Source organism: Pipistrellus kuhlii, unplaced genomic scaffold (assembly GCF_014108245.1).
Source record: "Pipistrellus kuhlii isolate mPipKuh1 unplaced genomic scaffold, mPipKuh1.p scaffold_m20_p_43, whole genome shotgun sequence".
In the NCBI taxonomy this organism is placed as follows: Eukaryota; Metazoa; Chordata; class Mammalia; order Chiroptera; family Vespertilionidae; genus Pipistrellus; species Pipistrellus kuhlii.
In genome coordinates this window covers 1,252,652-1,268,760 of record NW_023425544.1, presented here as the reverse complement: position 1 = coordinate 1,268,760, position 16,109 = coordinate 1,252,652, and the positions used below count along the sequence as shown (strand labels likewise).

The following is a 16,109-nucleotide window of genomic DNA, read 5'->3' as shown; positions in this document are numbered from 1 at the left end:
ATTTGGCCAAAAGTCTCTTAGCAGGCGCTATTGATACCAGAATTTGTGAAGCTTGGGAATGGTGTAGGGAATGGAGTCTAGAACTTCAGTGCCTGTAATGTGGGGAGGTGGCTGTAAACATTGATTGATTATCTTATCTAAGGGACATAATGAACTTTAGCGACTAAGCAAAGAAAACAGTAAAAGGACTTTGGGATATGGAACTTGATTCTGACTTCAGATGATCATATTCTTCTGGACACTTCAGAAAAATGTTCTTAAGAAATTAAGGAACTCATATCTACTATGGGTCAGATCAGACACAGTGTGTTAAACCATGAAACCTTCATAGCAGCCAAGTGGTGTGGTTGTTCTTCCTGAAAAGCTTTGAAGAGGAAATGAAGCTCAGAGAAGAAAGTTGCCACTAGTCATCCAGCCACTAAATGCTAAAATCAGGATTCACATTCAGTCAGTCTGATCCCAGCACTGAGATCCTGTTGGGTCCTGGGCCTCCCACTCCATAGTTCCCTATACCCTTCTAAGAAATCACTTATCATAAGTGTAATTAATTATGCAAATCTTTGTTCAATATCCTCTCTCCTTCCTGAGGACAAATATCAGGATTTTTCTCTCACTGTATCTCCATAATTAGCACTGAACATAGAACACAGTAGATGCTCATATATATTTATGGAATGAATGAATTAATGAATGAACAATGCAGCCACCCTCAGGAGAAGGAAAAATAATAGTTTCTCCTGGCTTTGGGGCTATTGTGTCTACAAGACACTAATGAAAACCAAAGGTAGAGAATTAATTTTTTCTACTCTCAGATGCCTGTTGAAGTTAATTTTCATTATTCCTCCAATTTTTTTTAAAACTATTTTCTTTTTACTGAAAAACTATCACCATATAATTGTTCACCAGGGTTTTCTCTATCTATCAAGATAACAGATGTAGAAGTGAATTTTATACAGGTAATAGTTAAATGAGCATAAATCTTTATAAATTTTGAACAGTTGACCTGCATTAAAAAAGTCACAGATCATGAACAGATATGTAGTAATAATTAAATTGTAAACTAGCTGGAGAAGAGATTTTTTTTTTTAGCGGCTAGGTTTTTGAAGTGTACTTTTGATTAATGGGTAAGCATATAGACCGTCATTTGGAATATTAAACAAACCTGTCTTAATTATCTGACCAGTGTCATACCAACTGGTTAATGATGCAAGAAAAGCATTTAGAATGGACAGTTACATATAACATTGCCCAGACTCCACTTTGTCAAAAGATGCAGCATGATATAGAAAAGATGTATGAACTCGTGGTGACTTTCACAAATAAAGTTGGGGTGATAGTAGAAGACCTATAATCAAGTACTGAGATTATAGAGAATTCCATTGTTGCTCTTAAGAGTTATCAGGTAATTGTTTATTCTAATGGTTTTTCCATTCACTCAAAGGGATAAAAGTTGACCTTAGGGTAAATTCTGCTTTCTTTCCTATTATGTACTTACTTTGCTTATGTAAATTTGTGGGATTCTTTCTCAGACAGATTATTTTAGAATTCAAATTTATAATTCCCTTTTAAGGATCCTACACAACTAAGGGGACCTAAATTCTTCCTTTTAAAAAAGTCAATTGAGGTTTTTAAAGGTTTACATTATGGTAAAATAATCTGAGCTGGAGTTATTTCATGAAATAAGACCCACTGTCAAAACCAAGCCTCCTGCCTTAGAAACCTCTTCCAGACACAGTACAGTAAGTCTTTATCATCTATACTGTGTGTGAAGCTGCAAGTCACAAAGACTAATAAAATGACAGACCGTGGGGCGGACTAGCATCTGTTCCAAAGGCTCCAAGGAGTACCCAGCTTAGAGTTGGTTCTTTGGTTTGAGGATTATCTCATTTCCCTAAGGTATTGAACGTAAGACGCTTTTTCTTTAAGCCCCACTGTATCAGCCCATTCCACCTCCCCATCCACCCCCCTCCTGCTTCCTAACCCCGGGTGTGGATCACAGTGCACCCGCAGTCCCCAGCCACCTGGATCAGCACAGGAGCCAGCAGGGACAGTCAGATGCAAGCAGCCACTCTGGGTCTTCTCCTGGGGGACGTGGGGTTTTGTCAGGTGACTTTCCTTCCTCTTTGTTTGGGTTTAGAGGCACAGAAGGTTAGAGCGAGAAGGGACTGTCGCCGCTGTTTCTTTGTGGAGATGAGAAATGAAAGCTGGGAGAACCTACGGAGCTGTGCTGCACATGCCTGTTCTGAAACTCACCTCCCAGGCTGCTGTGCCCTTGTTAACCAGAGACCTCCCAACTTTGTATCCCTGATACCCAACCTCACAGAATGGGCCCGTAATATATTCTAGCTGGATGGGAAAACGCTCAGAAGGACATAACAGTAGATGTAACTGAAATAATGCTTAACTCCATGAATAGTAAAGGACTGTCTTTAACCCTAAAAACATAATGGCACTGAGAACACTGAGCTTTTTTGGACAAGGGCACTGGGAAATAGTCCCTCTAAGCAAGAAGGAGAAGTAATTGTCAGGGAATACTAGAGGGAGTGGTTACTTAGGCTTAGCCATGATGGCATTGTAATCCAGGACACTGCATTGTAACCATCCTCATTCTTGACAGGATTGATCCCTCATTAACTAAGTAGACTTGCCTTTAAAAAACTGTTTGGGGAAAACAAAAATGTTTTAGGGGAAAAACCTGTTTGGGCAAGTGGAAAGGTGTGGTGCACAGTCATCCAGATTCTTTCTCCCACCCTGCTTCTCAAGTCTAATTCATTGTCAAGTCCTGTAATTCCTCTTTTCAGAAATCCATCCCATCCACTTCCAAAGCTTTCATCTGAATAGTTTGTTTGTTTTAATCATTCTTTCCTGGAATATGGCGTAGCTTTAACCGATTGCCCTGCCTCCCACCTGCCCTCTCCTGTGCATCCTCCACAGGACCTGTAGGAAGATCTTTCCAAAACACAGATGTGATTGTGCCATGATCCTTCAGCAGCTCCCGCGGGATCTGGTCCCAGCTTCCCTACCCCAGCACGCCCCCTGACCTGCACTATCCTCCTTGCCTTTGCCTCTGCCTGGAATATGCTTCTCCCCTGTCTGCTGAGTGAACTCCTAGTGGGAGGCCCAGACCAGATATCTTCTCTGACAAGTCTTCCCCAGCCTTCTTCCCACACCCTCCAGCAGAGTTGAATCTGCCCTTCTTAGCACTGGAACTCGTGCAGCCTGGACCACTTTGTCCACTGGGTTTCTGGGTTTCATGTCACTCCCATCCCCAGACCATGCTCCTGGAAAATGGGGATTGTTTCGTGCATCTCTGTTAACCAGCTCCCAGGGTGGTACTGAACACAGAGTGGGAGTTAAATAAGTGTTTGTTGATTGGCAGGTTATAGAGACAGGAATGGAGGTTGAAGACCCAGTTCTACTGACACAAAGTGCTAGGAGAATAGCACACCTTGTGTTTTTTATAAATATAAGCTCAGTATGTTTTGGCTGCAATTTTGATCTGGGATAGTTTTTCATGGAAGCCTCTCTTCTTATGCCCCATTCCCCACACTCCTGTCTTCTCCATCTGAGAAATACAATTGACCTGTCTGTGAAATGAGACCTGCTTCTGTGTACAGTCTCTCCCCACTGCCCAATACCAGATGAACAAACTACCTATTTCCTTACACTTTTAATAAATGTCGCCACAGATACCATTAAAAGGCCTGTCCCATCCACCCGGTTATTTTATCTGACTGTGAACCTGCGGTTTCAATTCTTTTTCTGAGGGCCATCTACCATTACTAAGTAATCACTTCATCTAACTCAGACCCAGGTTTTCTGAAGTCAAACGCTTTGTTCTTCTTGATATACCACCTGTCCCTCTCCCAGGCTAGTGTGTTTCCTCCTGTACCACACTGCTTGCACTTGAACTATGGAGCAGTGCTCTTCAGGCAGGTGCTTTCTCCACTCATTGATTCATTCCTTCATCACACTGCTAGATTGTGGATATGTCATCTTACTCAGAGGGACCTCAGTCTACTCACAATTATACTGGTACTCCAATCAAACAATAACAAATGGTAAGATAAGTGCCTGGTTTGTTGTTGTTGTTGTTGTTGTTTTTTTATAAGATAGAGACAAATTGCCATAGAAGCACAAAGGGAAATTTGACAAATGAGTCCAGGAAGCCTTCCAGGAGGAGGTGACATTTCAGCTGGGTCTTGAAAAGTAAGTGGGAAGAGAAGAACATTCTAAGCAAAGGAAAGAAGTAAAAGCCTGCAGTGTGAAAAGGTAGGGCAAGTCTCAGAAGTTGAGGGTTAGCGTGCCTTACACTGCTGGGTGCTTTAAGACATGGGGAAGGAGTACCCCTCTGCAAGGGATTTTCTTCTGAGATGAAGCTGTGTAGGAACTGTGAGTGCCCCACTCTAGCTGCCTCCCCGCCAGGTGCTCCCATGGCCCAGTGAGGCTCTTGGGGCTGTCGCCACTCCCACCCACTCCCAACGCCCATGCAGTGGCATCCCAGAAGGAAAGAGGCAGGGGAGGAAGCAGATAAGAAAGACAGCTTCTGTTTAGACACAAATATCTTGGTAATCAGCACAGATGGGATGAGAATACCAAAAAAAGTACATGACAGTTTAGAGAGAATTTGGCTAAATGTTACATATTTTTAACGTACCTGTGTAGAGTTTTTGGAATGAGCACCTGAATCTTTCAGAGCATGACTATTGTGCTTGGGGGTTATACCCCAATCAAGTGACATTTTTACTTCAGAGATGTTCCCTTCCCCACCCACAAAAGTATCCTTGTGATTTTTTTTTTTCTCCCACCAAAATAAGGCGCAGGATTTGTCTCTGACGCCGTGTCTCCTTATTTGGACGGCAAGCTGTGTAACATATTTCTACCCAGTGTGAAGCTTCTTGGCAGACTCTTGAGGCCACGTTTTGGTGGCTTCAGAGTTATCTTTGGATCTGTCAAAAGTGCTAATGGGCTTTCTGGCCTTCTTTAAGCTCCTCATTTCTATTTTCTTTTTACTTCCATCCTCTTCTAAAAGAAAAATGCATGTAATTCATCAGCAGTTAAGCATTTTGCTGAAATGCTCAGCTGAGGGCCTTGTATTTTTGTTTGCGAGAATAGCTCTGCCATGTCACTGTCTCCAGAACAAACCCCATCCTGACATCATTAGCTCAGCACTCCTCAGTCCACTGAGCAAGAGATAAGCTCCTTGGCGAATTCAGCCTGCCTTTTTTGTTTTATTTTGCTTTTCAGGTTTGTTAAGAGGCAGGTCGGTGTGGTGGTTAGAGCAAGAGTTTTGGCTTCAAGAGATCTGATTTTGAAACTTGGCCCTTTCTAGCTGGGAGACCTTTGGAAAACTACTTAACCTTCCTGAATCTCAGTTTTTCCATCTATAAAATAGAGATGATAATGCCCTCCTCAGTGTTCTGGAGAAGATTAGAGAGAACCAAGGTAAAGTGCCTATTGTCTGGCACATAAGGATTTTTTTTTTCTCTTTCTTGATGTATACTTTTGTCCTTCTTTGTTACTATGCTATGCTTTTTTCCCCCTGATACAACTTTACCTATTATTTTAATGGTATAAAAGAAGAGCATAGCCGTGATTGTCATTCCATACACCAGAGCATCATCCTGTACAACAAAGAGTGACAGGCTTAGTCCCAAGTCAGGGCGCGTACTGGTGGCAAAGATAGATGTTTCTCTCTCACATCAATGCCACTCTTGCTCTTGCTCTCGTTCTCAGTCTCACTCTCCCCCGAAAATCAATAAACATATCCTTAGGTAAGGATAACAAATTATAAAAAAATAAAAAAGAAGAGCACAGGTTTAGAGACAAGCCCACCTTAGACTAAATAATGCCTCATCTGCTCTACTGTCTAACCTTGGTCAAATTATTTCACTTTCTCTGTGCCTATTTTCCTATCTGTATAAAGAGATCATAATACCTGTTCAAGGAGTTAAGATTAAGTGAAATAATATATGTAAAGCCTTGTATGTTGTAGAAGTTTAAAGTACTTACGAGGGACAGTATAATGTACATTAAGGGAAAGCAAATGTACTATTGTGTTGGATTTGAGTTCAAATTCTGACTCCCAGTTACTGGGTCTCTTCCAGACTTACCATACTTTATCTGTATATTGGAATATGAGGTATCATATTCACATGATACCTCAGTGGGTTTTTATGAAAATTGCATAAGATTATAGCTACATGGTACCTGATATGGTGCCCGGTACTTGGTAGGTAGTCAGTGTATGGAGCTATTAATTCACTCTTTACTTATAAAGGTCAATGGTTAACCTGGTACTCCAATCAAACAATAACAAATTGTAAGATAAGTGCCTGTTTTATTCCCAGTCCCTATATAATATTGTCAAAAAGCACTTTATGCTATTTTGCATATAAAATCCACCTGGTTTACTTGAATTTATGGGTTATAGATCTTTCATTATTATAAATTGCAACCCTGGCAATAGTGTTCCTTCCTTCCCCACCCTCTTCATTTTCAGAGGATTTTATTGTATGGCATTGAAAAGCTGTAACATTGAAGAAATTAGCATATTTATGTGTATTATTAAAGTCAGGTGGGTATAGAAAGGGTTGCAGAAATGAAACACATTACATTTCTTCTGAAATCTGAAGAGTACCAATCTATAGAACTAATTAAAGGAATGAAGCCTAGGCTACGGACAAAAGCTAGTTAGAACACTGCTTTGTCACAACTTGCTGCTGCTTGCCTTTGATTTTTTTTTTCTTTTTGAGTAAAATACCTGGAAATTGTAAATCTTCTAAATTATTTTCATTACAGCCAAGTCATTTTAGAGAATGTAAACTGGAGGAGGGGGACACCAGCCGTGACAAGAGAGGAGCATGCTGGCCTTTGTGGGTGGGATCTGTTGGGCAGAAACGGTCTCTGCCAGAGCGTTTTGTCCCTGGGTACTTTGTTTTGCTGAGACGTGTGGCACAGTGCATTGAGAAAGTTCTAGGATCTGGAGTTCGAAGCTCTGAGCTGCAGTCCTGCCTTCATTGCATACAAGACTTTTTGATCTTGGCATATCTCTCTGAGCCTTGGTTTCCTCATTTGGAAGGTTGAGGACTTCCTGTCTTGATTACCTTCAGGAACTTCTATAAAAAGCAGCACAGCACTGTGAATGACCTCATATTGTAAACTGTAATCACCACACAGGTATATTTGCTCAGACTACTGTGTCTCTAACATCTCTCCAACGCTGCACTTCATGATTTTATACATGAATGGGATTCATACGTGGTCCTCAGATAGAAAGAATAGGGCAGGGGAAGAGGAGAGTATCCTTGCTGATTATTTTCTGTTTCTCATGTTTTTATTAGATACTGCTTGTAATAAGAACCAACAAAATAAGACACAAACCTCCTTTCTTCTCTCTCCTAGAGAAATCTGACAGAATATTTTGTGGCTGTGGATGTAAACAACATGTTACATCTGTACGCCAGTATGCTCTACGAACGCCGGATACTCATCATTTGCAGCAAACTCAGCACTGTGAGTAGATAAGGCTCGAGATGGGCTTTTTAATTATTGTATTTCAATTGAAGGATGTATTGGAAGATTAAAGAAATTTTTAGAAAAAGAAATCAGCCACAATCCCCTCAGATAGTAACATGTCCTCTTCATTAATTATTCATGTCCCTTTATGGAGCCAATGCACATTTCATTTATTCTTAGAGTTTTACAATCACTTATAGTTTTCCATTTGATCTTATGTTATGAACACTTTGCATACTTCCACATAAGTGTCCATCATTGTCAGTTTTTACGTTCTATATCTTATTCCATTATACTGATGTCATCATTTATTAAATCTTTTTTCTCTTGGTGGCTATTTCAGTTGTTCATAGATTAACCCTTTAATAGTTAACCCTGCAGTGAATATCTTTTGGCTACTTTTGACCATTTCTGAGTGGAATTGTATGTATGTGTATGTGTGTAAATATACATATTCATACCCACACACACTTCTTGGTCATGTATAGTGGGATACATGTTCATAGTAGCATTTTTTCCCCCCTGTTTTAAACCTGGGGAGGGCCTACATGGCCATTAACAGAGAACTGATAAATTGTGGTATAGTCATACAATGGAATACTGTATCGGTGAAACTAACATTGTCAGCACGATTGGGTCTCTAATATAGAATTTCAAGTAAAGAAATGTGCTACAGAAGAACATACAGTATCATTTCATTCATAAAAAGTTCAAGTAAGAAAAACTGAATGGTACATTATTTAGGGACACATACAAACTACAGTGGGAGGAAAGTGATGAACACACATTTTAGGTAGTAGTTTCCTCAAAGTGAGTGAAAAGAGTATAATCGGCAAAAGGTGTACAGGGGATATCAAAACTATTGTTTTTTTGTCTTGAGCTAGGATAGTGATCAAGAAGCCTTTCTGTAATGGGTCCAATAGTGAATATGACTCAAGGCCAAATAATCTTTGCTACAACTACTAGACTGTAACCCTGTAGGTTACAATCAGTAAACTAGTGTCTGTGGCTGTATTCCAATAAAGTTTTATTTACAAAGATACTGACTGCAGTTTGTCAACCATTGAGTTAGGTGCTAGCTTTTGCAGTCATGTTTTTTTCTTTTAAAATATGCTTATTTGATATACACATTTTAGTATGTGCACATATTTCAGAATTTTTGAAAAGTTAAAAAATAAGATACTAAGGCCTTTTGTCATGAAACTTTACAATACTGGGATAGAGACAAAGCAATTCTTATACAAAAGCTAAGAATCAAAATTGCACAAGATTTTGCTGTGACAGTTTTATATTTATTTTATTGATTTGAGAGAGGAGATAGAGAGAGGAGATAGAGCGAGATTGACTGATTTGTTGTTCCACCCATTTATGCAGGCGTCTTCAAACTACGGCCCGCAGGCCACATGCGGCCCGCAGAGGAGTCTGATCCGGCCCGCCAGGTTTTTTGGGCAGTGAGCGCAGCCGAGGTCTTACAGTAGGAATTAGTAGTTCATATAGTCCGGCCCCCCAGCCCTCTGAGGGACCGTGATCTGGCCCCCACTTTAAAAAGTTTGAGGACCCCTGCATTTATGCATTCATTGGTTGATTCTTGTACATGCCCTGGCCATTTGTTTAACTCACAACCCTTGTGTGTTGGGACAATACTCTAACCAACTGAGCTACCCAGCCAGGGCTGCTGTGACAGTTTTAGAAACCAGAAGAGTCAAGTAGTGTCTGAACATCTAAGGTAAATTGATTTCTAACCTGAGATTTCTATACTTACTAATGAAAGTCTCAGCGGAGCATGGCAGGAGTTCATACCACACCTGTCAACCTCATGGTTCTCTCCTCTTCCACTCTGCCTTCTCCATTGTGGATGAGCTGTCTGGCCTCTCTTGGGCCAACCACTCTGCTATCGACCTGACTTCATATAACAAGTATTTTTCATGGCACTGTTGTGGGCACTGGGGATACAATAGTGAACAAAATGAGCAAAAATATCTGTTCTCATTGAGCTTACATGTTAGTAGGGAAGACCTTGAATAAACAAGGTAAGTTAGGTATATAGTAATCATAGTAGGCTTTACAGTAGTGTACTGATAAGTGATAAGGAGTGAAATAAGCAAAGAAGGAGAGTGGATGGGGAGTGGTAAGGTCATAGGGACTGTGATTTTAGATAGATGGCCCAGGAGTGCCTGATTAAGGAAAAAGCCATACTGCAGTGTCCTTCTTCCTGATTGAATGGCATTCCTCTTACAGTCTGCCTCAGTATGTTTTGTTTTTTTTTCCCTTTTGGTCCTAATAGTCACTCATCTTATGAGCTTTCTAATATGTTTGTTTATATATTGTATATATATATTATTGATTTTTTACAGAGAGGAAGGAAGAGAGATAGCTAGAAACGTTGATGAGAGAGAAACATCGACCAGCTGCCTCCTGCACACCCCCCACCAGGGCTGTGCCCGCAACCAATGTACCTGCCCTTGACCGGAATCGAACCCGGGACCTTTCAGTCCGCAAACTGACGCTCTACCACTGAGCCAAACCGGTTTCGACTGAGCTTACAAATATGTTATAGCTAGAGGCCCGGTGCATGAATTCGTGCACGGTTGGGGTCCCTTGACCTGACCACCCCCGATCACAGCCAGTCAGGGCCAGTGGGCTGGGAGTAAGGATCACCAGAGGTTGGCCTGCCGCAGGAGATTAATTGTGGTAGTGCACAGACCACCTGGGGGCAGCTCTTGTGTTGAGCTTCTGCCCCTGGTGATCAGTGCATATCATCTGGTCCTAATGGTCACTTAGGCTTTTATATATAGTGACTAGAAGCACATTGCACAAAGAGATTTCCAGCTCTTGGCTTCCAGCTCTGGTTTTCCTCCAACACCTGGGACCCAGCCTTCGCTCTGGGCAGAGTCTGCCTTCTTCGTCTTTGCTGTAAACTCTGGAGTCTGCAGTCTTTGTCTTTACTGCGCCAGAGTGCCACTCCTGTAGATCCTTCGCCCCCTATCCTCCCTCTCATAGCAGGTGTCCTGTCCCATCCTGCCATTCCACACCTGGAGCAGCTGGGAAGCCACCATCTTTGTCCTTCTAATTTGTATATTACCTCCTGATTGGCTGGTGGGCACAGCAGAGTGATAGACAATTTGCATGCTTCTCTTTTATTAGTGTAGATATCTCCCAAAGTTAACAGAACTTCCTTGATTCACATCTGCTTTACTCCATTTCTGTTTTCCCTTTTAGAATAGAATTGCTCAAGAGAGTTATTTCACTTTACTGTCTAATTTCCCATTCTTTCCTCAGTTATTCTATGGATTAAGCCCCTACCTCTCCACTGAGACAGCTTTTGTTTGGGTCACCAAAGACCTTATGTCAAGTAAAATTAAAATGAGTTGATACTGGCAAAGCTCTTAGAACAGAGTCTGCCATGTAGTGTATGTATATGTTTATAATAATAACATCTATAATGGGAAGTCAGATATTGTTTAAAATTTTTAATCAAGAAATAAGAACATAAGTATTATATGTGATTACTGTGAATAATAGTAAGGAATATCATGAAATGGTCTACTACTCTTCAGGATAAACCTTTTGTGCTTTCTCTCTCTTTTTTTTAATAAACCTTTATTGTTCATATTATTACAGAAGTTCCTCATTTTTCCCCCCTCCACCAGGTTCCTACCCCACCCTCTTCCCTTTCCCCACCCCCCCATTGTCCTCATCCATAGGTGCACAGTTTATGTTCAGTCTCTTCTCGCACCCCCCATTCCTCTTTTCCCTGAGAATCATCAGTCCACTTCCCTTCCATACCTCTGATTCTATTATATTCAACAGTTAATATTGTTCATCAGGTTTTTTAATTCCCTTGGTTTTTAGATTCACTTGTTGATAGTTATGTATTTGTTGTTCATAATTTTTATCTTTATTTTCTTTCTCTTCCCAAAGAACCCCCTTCAGCAATTTATATAATTCTGGTTTGGTGGTGATGAACTCCGTTAGCTTTATTTAATTTATTTTTTAAATTTTATTTATTAGTGAAGCTCTTTATCTGGCCTTTGATTCTGAGTGATAGCTTTGCTGGATAGATTATTTTTGGCTGTAGGTTCTTGCTATTCATCCATCACCTTGAATATTTCTTGCCATTCCTGTCTGGCCTGCATGGTTTCTGTTGAGAAATCAGCTGACAATCGTATGGGTGCTCCTTATTGGTAACTACCTGTTTCTCTCTTGCTGCTTTTAATATTCTCTCTTTGTCTTTTGCTCTTGCAATTTTAATTATGATGTGTCTTGGTGTGGTCTGCTTTGGATTCCTTTTGTTTGGGGTTCTGTGCACTTCCTGGACTTGTAGGTCTAATTCTTTCACCAGGTGGGGGAAGTTTTCTGTCACTATTTCTTTCAGTATGTTTTCAATATCTTGCTCTCTCTCTTCTTCTGGGACCCCCATAATTCTGATGTTGGTTCGCTTGAAGTTGTCCCAGAGATTTCTTACATTATCTTCAACTTTCTGGATTCTCTTATCTTCATGCTTCTGTGGAGGAGTGTCCTCTGGCTCTTTACATTCCAAATCTTTGATTTGATTCTTGTGATCTTCCATTCTGTTTTTAGGACTCTGTATAATATTTTTTATTTCAGACAATGTACTTTTTATTTCTTATTGATCCCTTATTATTTCTTGTTGATCCCTTATTATTTCTAGTTGATCCCTTTTCATATCCTCATAGGTTTTATAGGCCTTTTCTAGGAAATTCTTGAAAAACCTTATAAGCGTAGTTTTGAACTCTATATCAAATTGCTTTTTGTCCTCCAATTCTTTCGTTTGTGATCTTTTTCCTTGTCTCGGCATTTTTGCAGCTTCCCTGAGTTGGTAGCCTTAAAAGTCTCTGTGTTCAGCTTGGATGGGGCAGTGTTTCAGGGTGGAGCCTACAGCCTTGGCTTCAGTCAGCCATGCCCTATGAGGCTCCTGAGTCTCAGTATTCCTCAGGGTCCTTCAGTACTCGTTGCAAGCACCTCTGAGAGAAAGGTGCCCTTGAGTTTCGCCTGCTACCAAACAGTCTAGGCTCTCCCCCAATGAGCCTGGAACTGGGGTTCAGTTCAGTTGGAAGTGGGGTTGGAAGTGGGGTTCAGAGCAGTCTGGAGCTTTTATCTCCTTCCCGCTAGGGCAGTCCAGTGGCACAGTCAACTGCCCGTTCTCTGTGCGCAATGTGTGCGTCTTCGAGACTTCCTTTCGCCACTCCCCTGGGTTTCCACCTTACAGCCCAGGCACCCTCTGTATGAGCCTGGGTCCCCAGGGTCTGGCCTAGAACTGGGGTTCAGTGCAGTCGGAACTGGGGCTCAGCACAGTCCAGAGCTTTTGTCTCCTTCCCACTAGGGCAATCTAGCAGCGGAGTCAACGTTCCGTCCTCTGCGCATAATGTGCACGCCTCCAGGGGCTCTGCCTTTTGCCGCTCCCCTGAGATTCCGCCTAACAGCCCAGGCTCCCTTTGTATAAGCCTGGGTCCCCAGGGTCTGGCCTAGAACTGGAGTCCAGTGCTGTCGGATCTGGGGTTCAGCACAGTCCGGAGCTTTTATCTCCTTCCTGCTGGGAAACGTCAGGCAGGCACTCAGCCTCCCCCTCCTCTCCGGCTCCATCCTTTCCGCGCGCGCTACGTGTCTCCATACTTTAGGCTTTTACAGCTCCTCTGATTTTCCTTCTGGTTTTCTCTTTCCTTCTCGTTGTAGAATTTCCAGTCAGTCGACTTTCCTGTAGTTTTGGGTAATGTCCATTTTGTATTTTAGTTGTATTTTATTGAAATTGTTGTGTGAGGCTGCAGTTAGGTGTTACCTATGCCGCCATCTTGGATTCTCCTCTGATTTTTACTTTTAAAAAAGTCCTGAACCAAAATTGTGCTTTCTCTTTCATTTCTAAGGCTATAAATGTGTTGCTTTGATTTAAAAACTTTTTGTAACAAATAGTTGATTCTTAACTGAGTTCTGCACTTTAGTGATAGATGGAAGACACCTCTCTAGGGAGAGTGGCCTCCTTACATCTCACATAGTCAGTGGCATCCAGGTGCATTTTTCCAGGGACAAAGCAGCTAAGTAGACATCAATCAGTTTGTGCCAAGCCTTTGGACCTCTCAATTTCAGAATCTTAATAGTTTTCTAATTGTTGCCTTTTATTTTCTCAGTAGTGGCTTTTTATTATCTTTTTTATGAGAGGCAGAATACACAGGCTACTTTAGCTGACATTTCTGAGGACACTCTCGACAAATTGAGGGTCCTATCATACCTTGACAAATCATATTTTTCTCCATTTTTTAAAAAGATGGATGCTAATGCTCTTCCAACCCATTAAACAGCTGAAAGATAAAAGCTGTCCAACACTCTGGAATGCCATTTTCTATAAAAATTAGTCCTTTAGTAGAGACAAACCCAGCAATATTTAGTTCAGAGTCAGGTAATATTCATTTCTGGCTTTCTCGGTCAATAATGTGATAATTCTGTATAAGAAAAAATGTAAGTTTTTGTTTTCTTTGCTCAGTTCATGTATATTGATTGTTTTCCTTTATAAATGATAAATAGGGAAGGCTTAACTAAATCTTGTTCTCTAATGTAAATGCTTCAGTTGATTTCCCCTAGCACAAAGGCCTCATTTTTCTTCCAGATTCTCATATCTGGAGTTTTAATTCATATTGCTTTTTGGTAACTCTTAAGGATAGCAGGTGGGTATAAAATAAGACCTTTATACAGATGATATGTAATTCTAACACCATCCTGGAAGGTTGATTATATCCCCTTTTTACAGCAAGGACATACAAATAAGTCATCATGATTCAGTGTTGGGATAGAGATCTTGGCTTCAGACAAAGGGACAAACAACCAGGAATTGCACATACAAAGGAATCTTAGCCCCTTCAAAGTGCTTGCCTTAGGGACCAGGTCATGTTTACTGGTTGCCACTTCTCAAAGTATTGTCAGAATCTTTGTATGCGGATTGTCACAAGGGCCATAGACACATTGTTAAAAAAAAATCTGTCCCACTGAGGGAATTTGAGAGTCCTCATAAAGAGCCAGCAAATTAGTCTAAGCCAAATTTGACGGATAAGGTTGCTTGTTTGGGTAAAAATAAGTCCTGATTATATAATAGAGGAGTTTCTTTTGTAGTTTGTAAATAGGTCCAAGACTACCAAAGAGGTATGCTACAGCACCCACAGACTCAGCATGCAGAGCACCCTTGTTAGGGCCTCAGTTCTCCCCCATCCCTTTTTTAAAATTCTTTAAAGTGAACTTTATTGAGCCACCTACTATGTGCCAGGCCCTGTGTAATCACATTTTTTTCCATTAGCTTTTGCAACAACCCTAGGAGCTACTTTTATTCTCTTTTGCAGATGAGAATATTGGCACTTGAGAAGTTGAAGTGCCTTGTCTAAGATGACCAGCAGTGGTGGAATTAAAACCCACTTCACTTGACTTCAGCCCCCTTCTTACTACATCATACTGCCATCTTGGTAACTCTCCATTTGCCATATGTTCCCCTTAATACTTGTCCCCAGAGAAATATTATCGGAATGATTCTGTTGAATCTGGATCTGAAATCACAGAAGGAATGTCAGCCTGGCCATTGCCTTTTAATGTACATCTAAGCTTTCTTCAGAGTCAGCACTTTCTATGTGCCTGGCACCACTCTGCACCAGGGAAACACAAGGCTGATATGTCAGTTTCTATTGGACACACTTACTCTGTTAGGCAGATCCCCATTTCCTTAGCACTGTTCAGATCCAACTCTGTCTCCGTGGGGCTGGCCTCCGTGGTCTCCTAGCTCCACTCATGCTGGTCCCTGTGGTGAGCAAAGCCTGGGTGGGTCCCTGGATCTTAACTTTTCTGACTGACTGTGGCTGCAGGGTTCCTGTGCTGTAGCTCCTGCCAGCCCTGGGTATATCTGCCCAAATCGCCCCTCCCATAATTTAGGGCTACTGCAAGAAGTTTTAAAAACTAAGAATAAATATAATGAACAACATAAACTGATGAACAAAAATAGATCAGAGACAGAGAAACATCAATCAGAATGTCAAGTCTCAGGGAAGGTAGGGGACAGTGAGAGTAAGGGGAAGAGACCAACCAAAGGACTTATATGCATGCATATTAGCCTAATCAATGGACACAGACAACAGGGGGGTTGGGGCATGAAAAGGAGGTGAGAGGTAATGGGGGAATAAGGACACATGTGTAATACCTTAATCAATAAAGAAAGAAAAAAAATAAAAACGAAGAATATTCAGTACATGATAACAGAGGCATAGTTACTTCTCAGAGAAACATATACCATATTTATTTTATTCAGCAAATGCTGTTTAAAACAGGTTCTTAGTAAAGAAGCATAATTTAGTGATAAAATCATGACCTACTAGTAATTAATTGAGCCTCCATATCCAAGTATTTGTGTGATACCCATAGCACTTCCAGTACTATTACTTTTATGATAGTCTGATAGCACCCCATTTGGGGGGAGGGGAGGAACTAAACTGGTATCATTCCCCTATCAGTTTCTTCCTTCCTAAGTATTAGCCCTAGAGAGTGTGGGTTTTGGATAGGCCCTGGACACTGATGGCAGTGGTGGGCGATAGTTCTGTCTTCCC

The 16,109-nt window shown here is 41.2% G+C and overlaps 1 protein-coding gene across 19 annotated transcripts in view; it reads left to right on the top strand.

Annotated features, from left to right (window-relative positions):
- Positions 1-16,109, top strand: part of DENND1A (DENN domain containing 1A) — a 439,633-nt gene that overhangs the window by 216,374 nt on the left and 207,150 nt on the right. For all 19 annotated transcript variants that reach the window (XM_036411917.2, XM_036411910.2, XM_036411920.2 and 16 more), the window contains one exon: positions 7,405-7,515. In XM_036411917.2, coding sequence (XP_036267810.1) covers positions 7,405-7,515 — 111 coding nt within the window. The remainder of the gene's footprint in view (positions 1-7,404; positions 7,516-16,109) is intronic.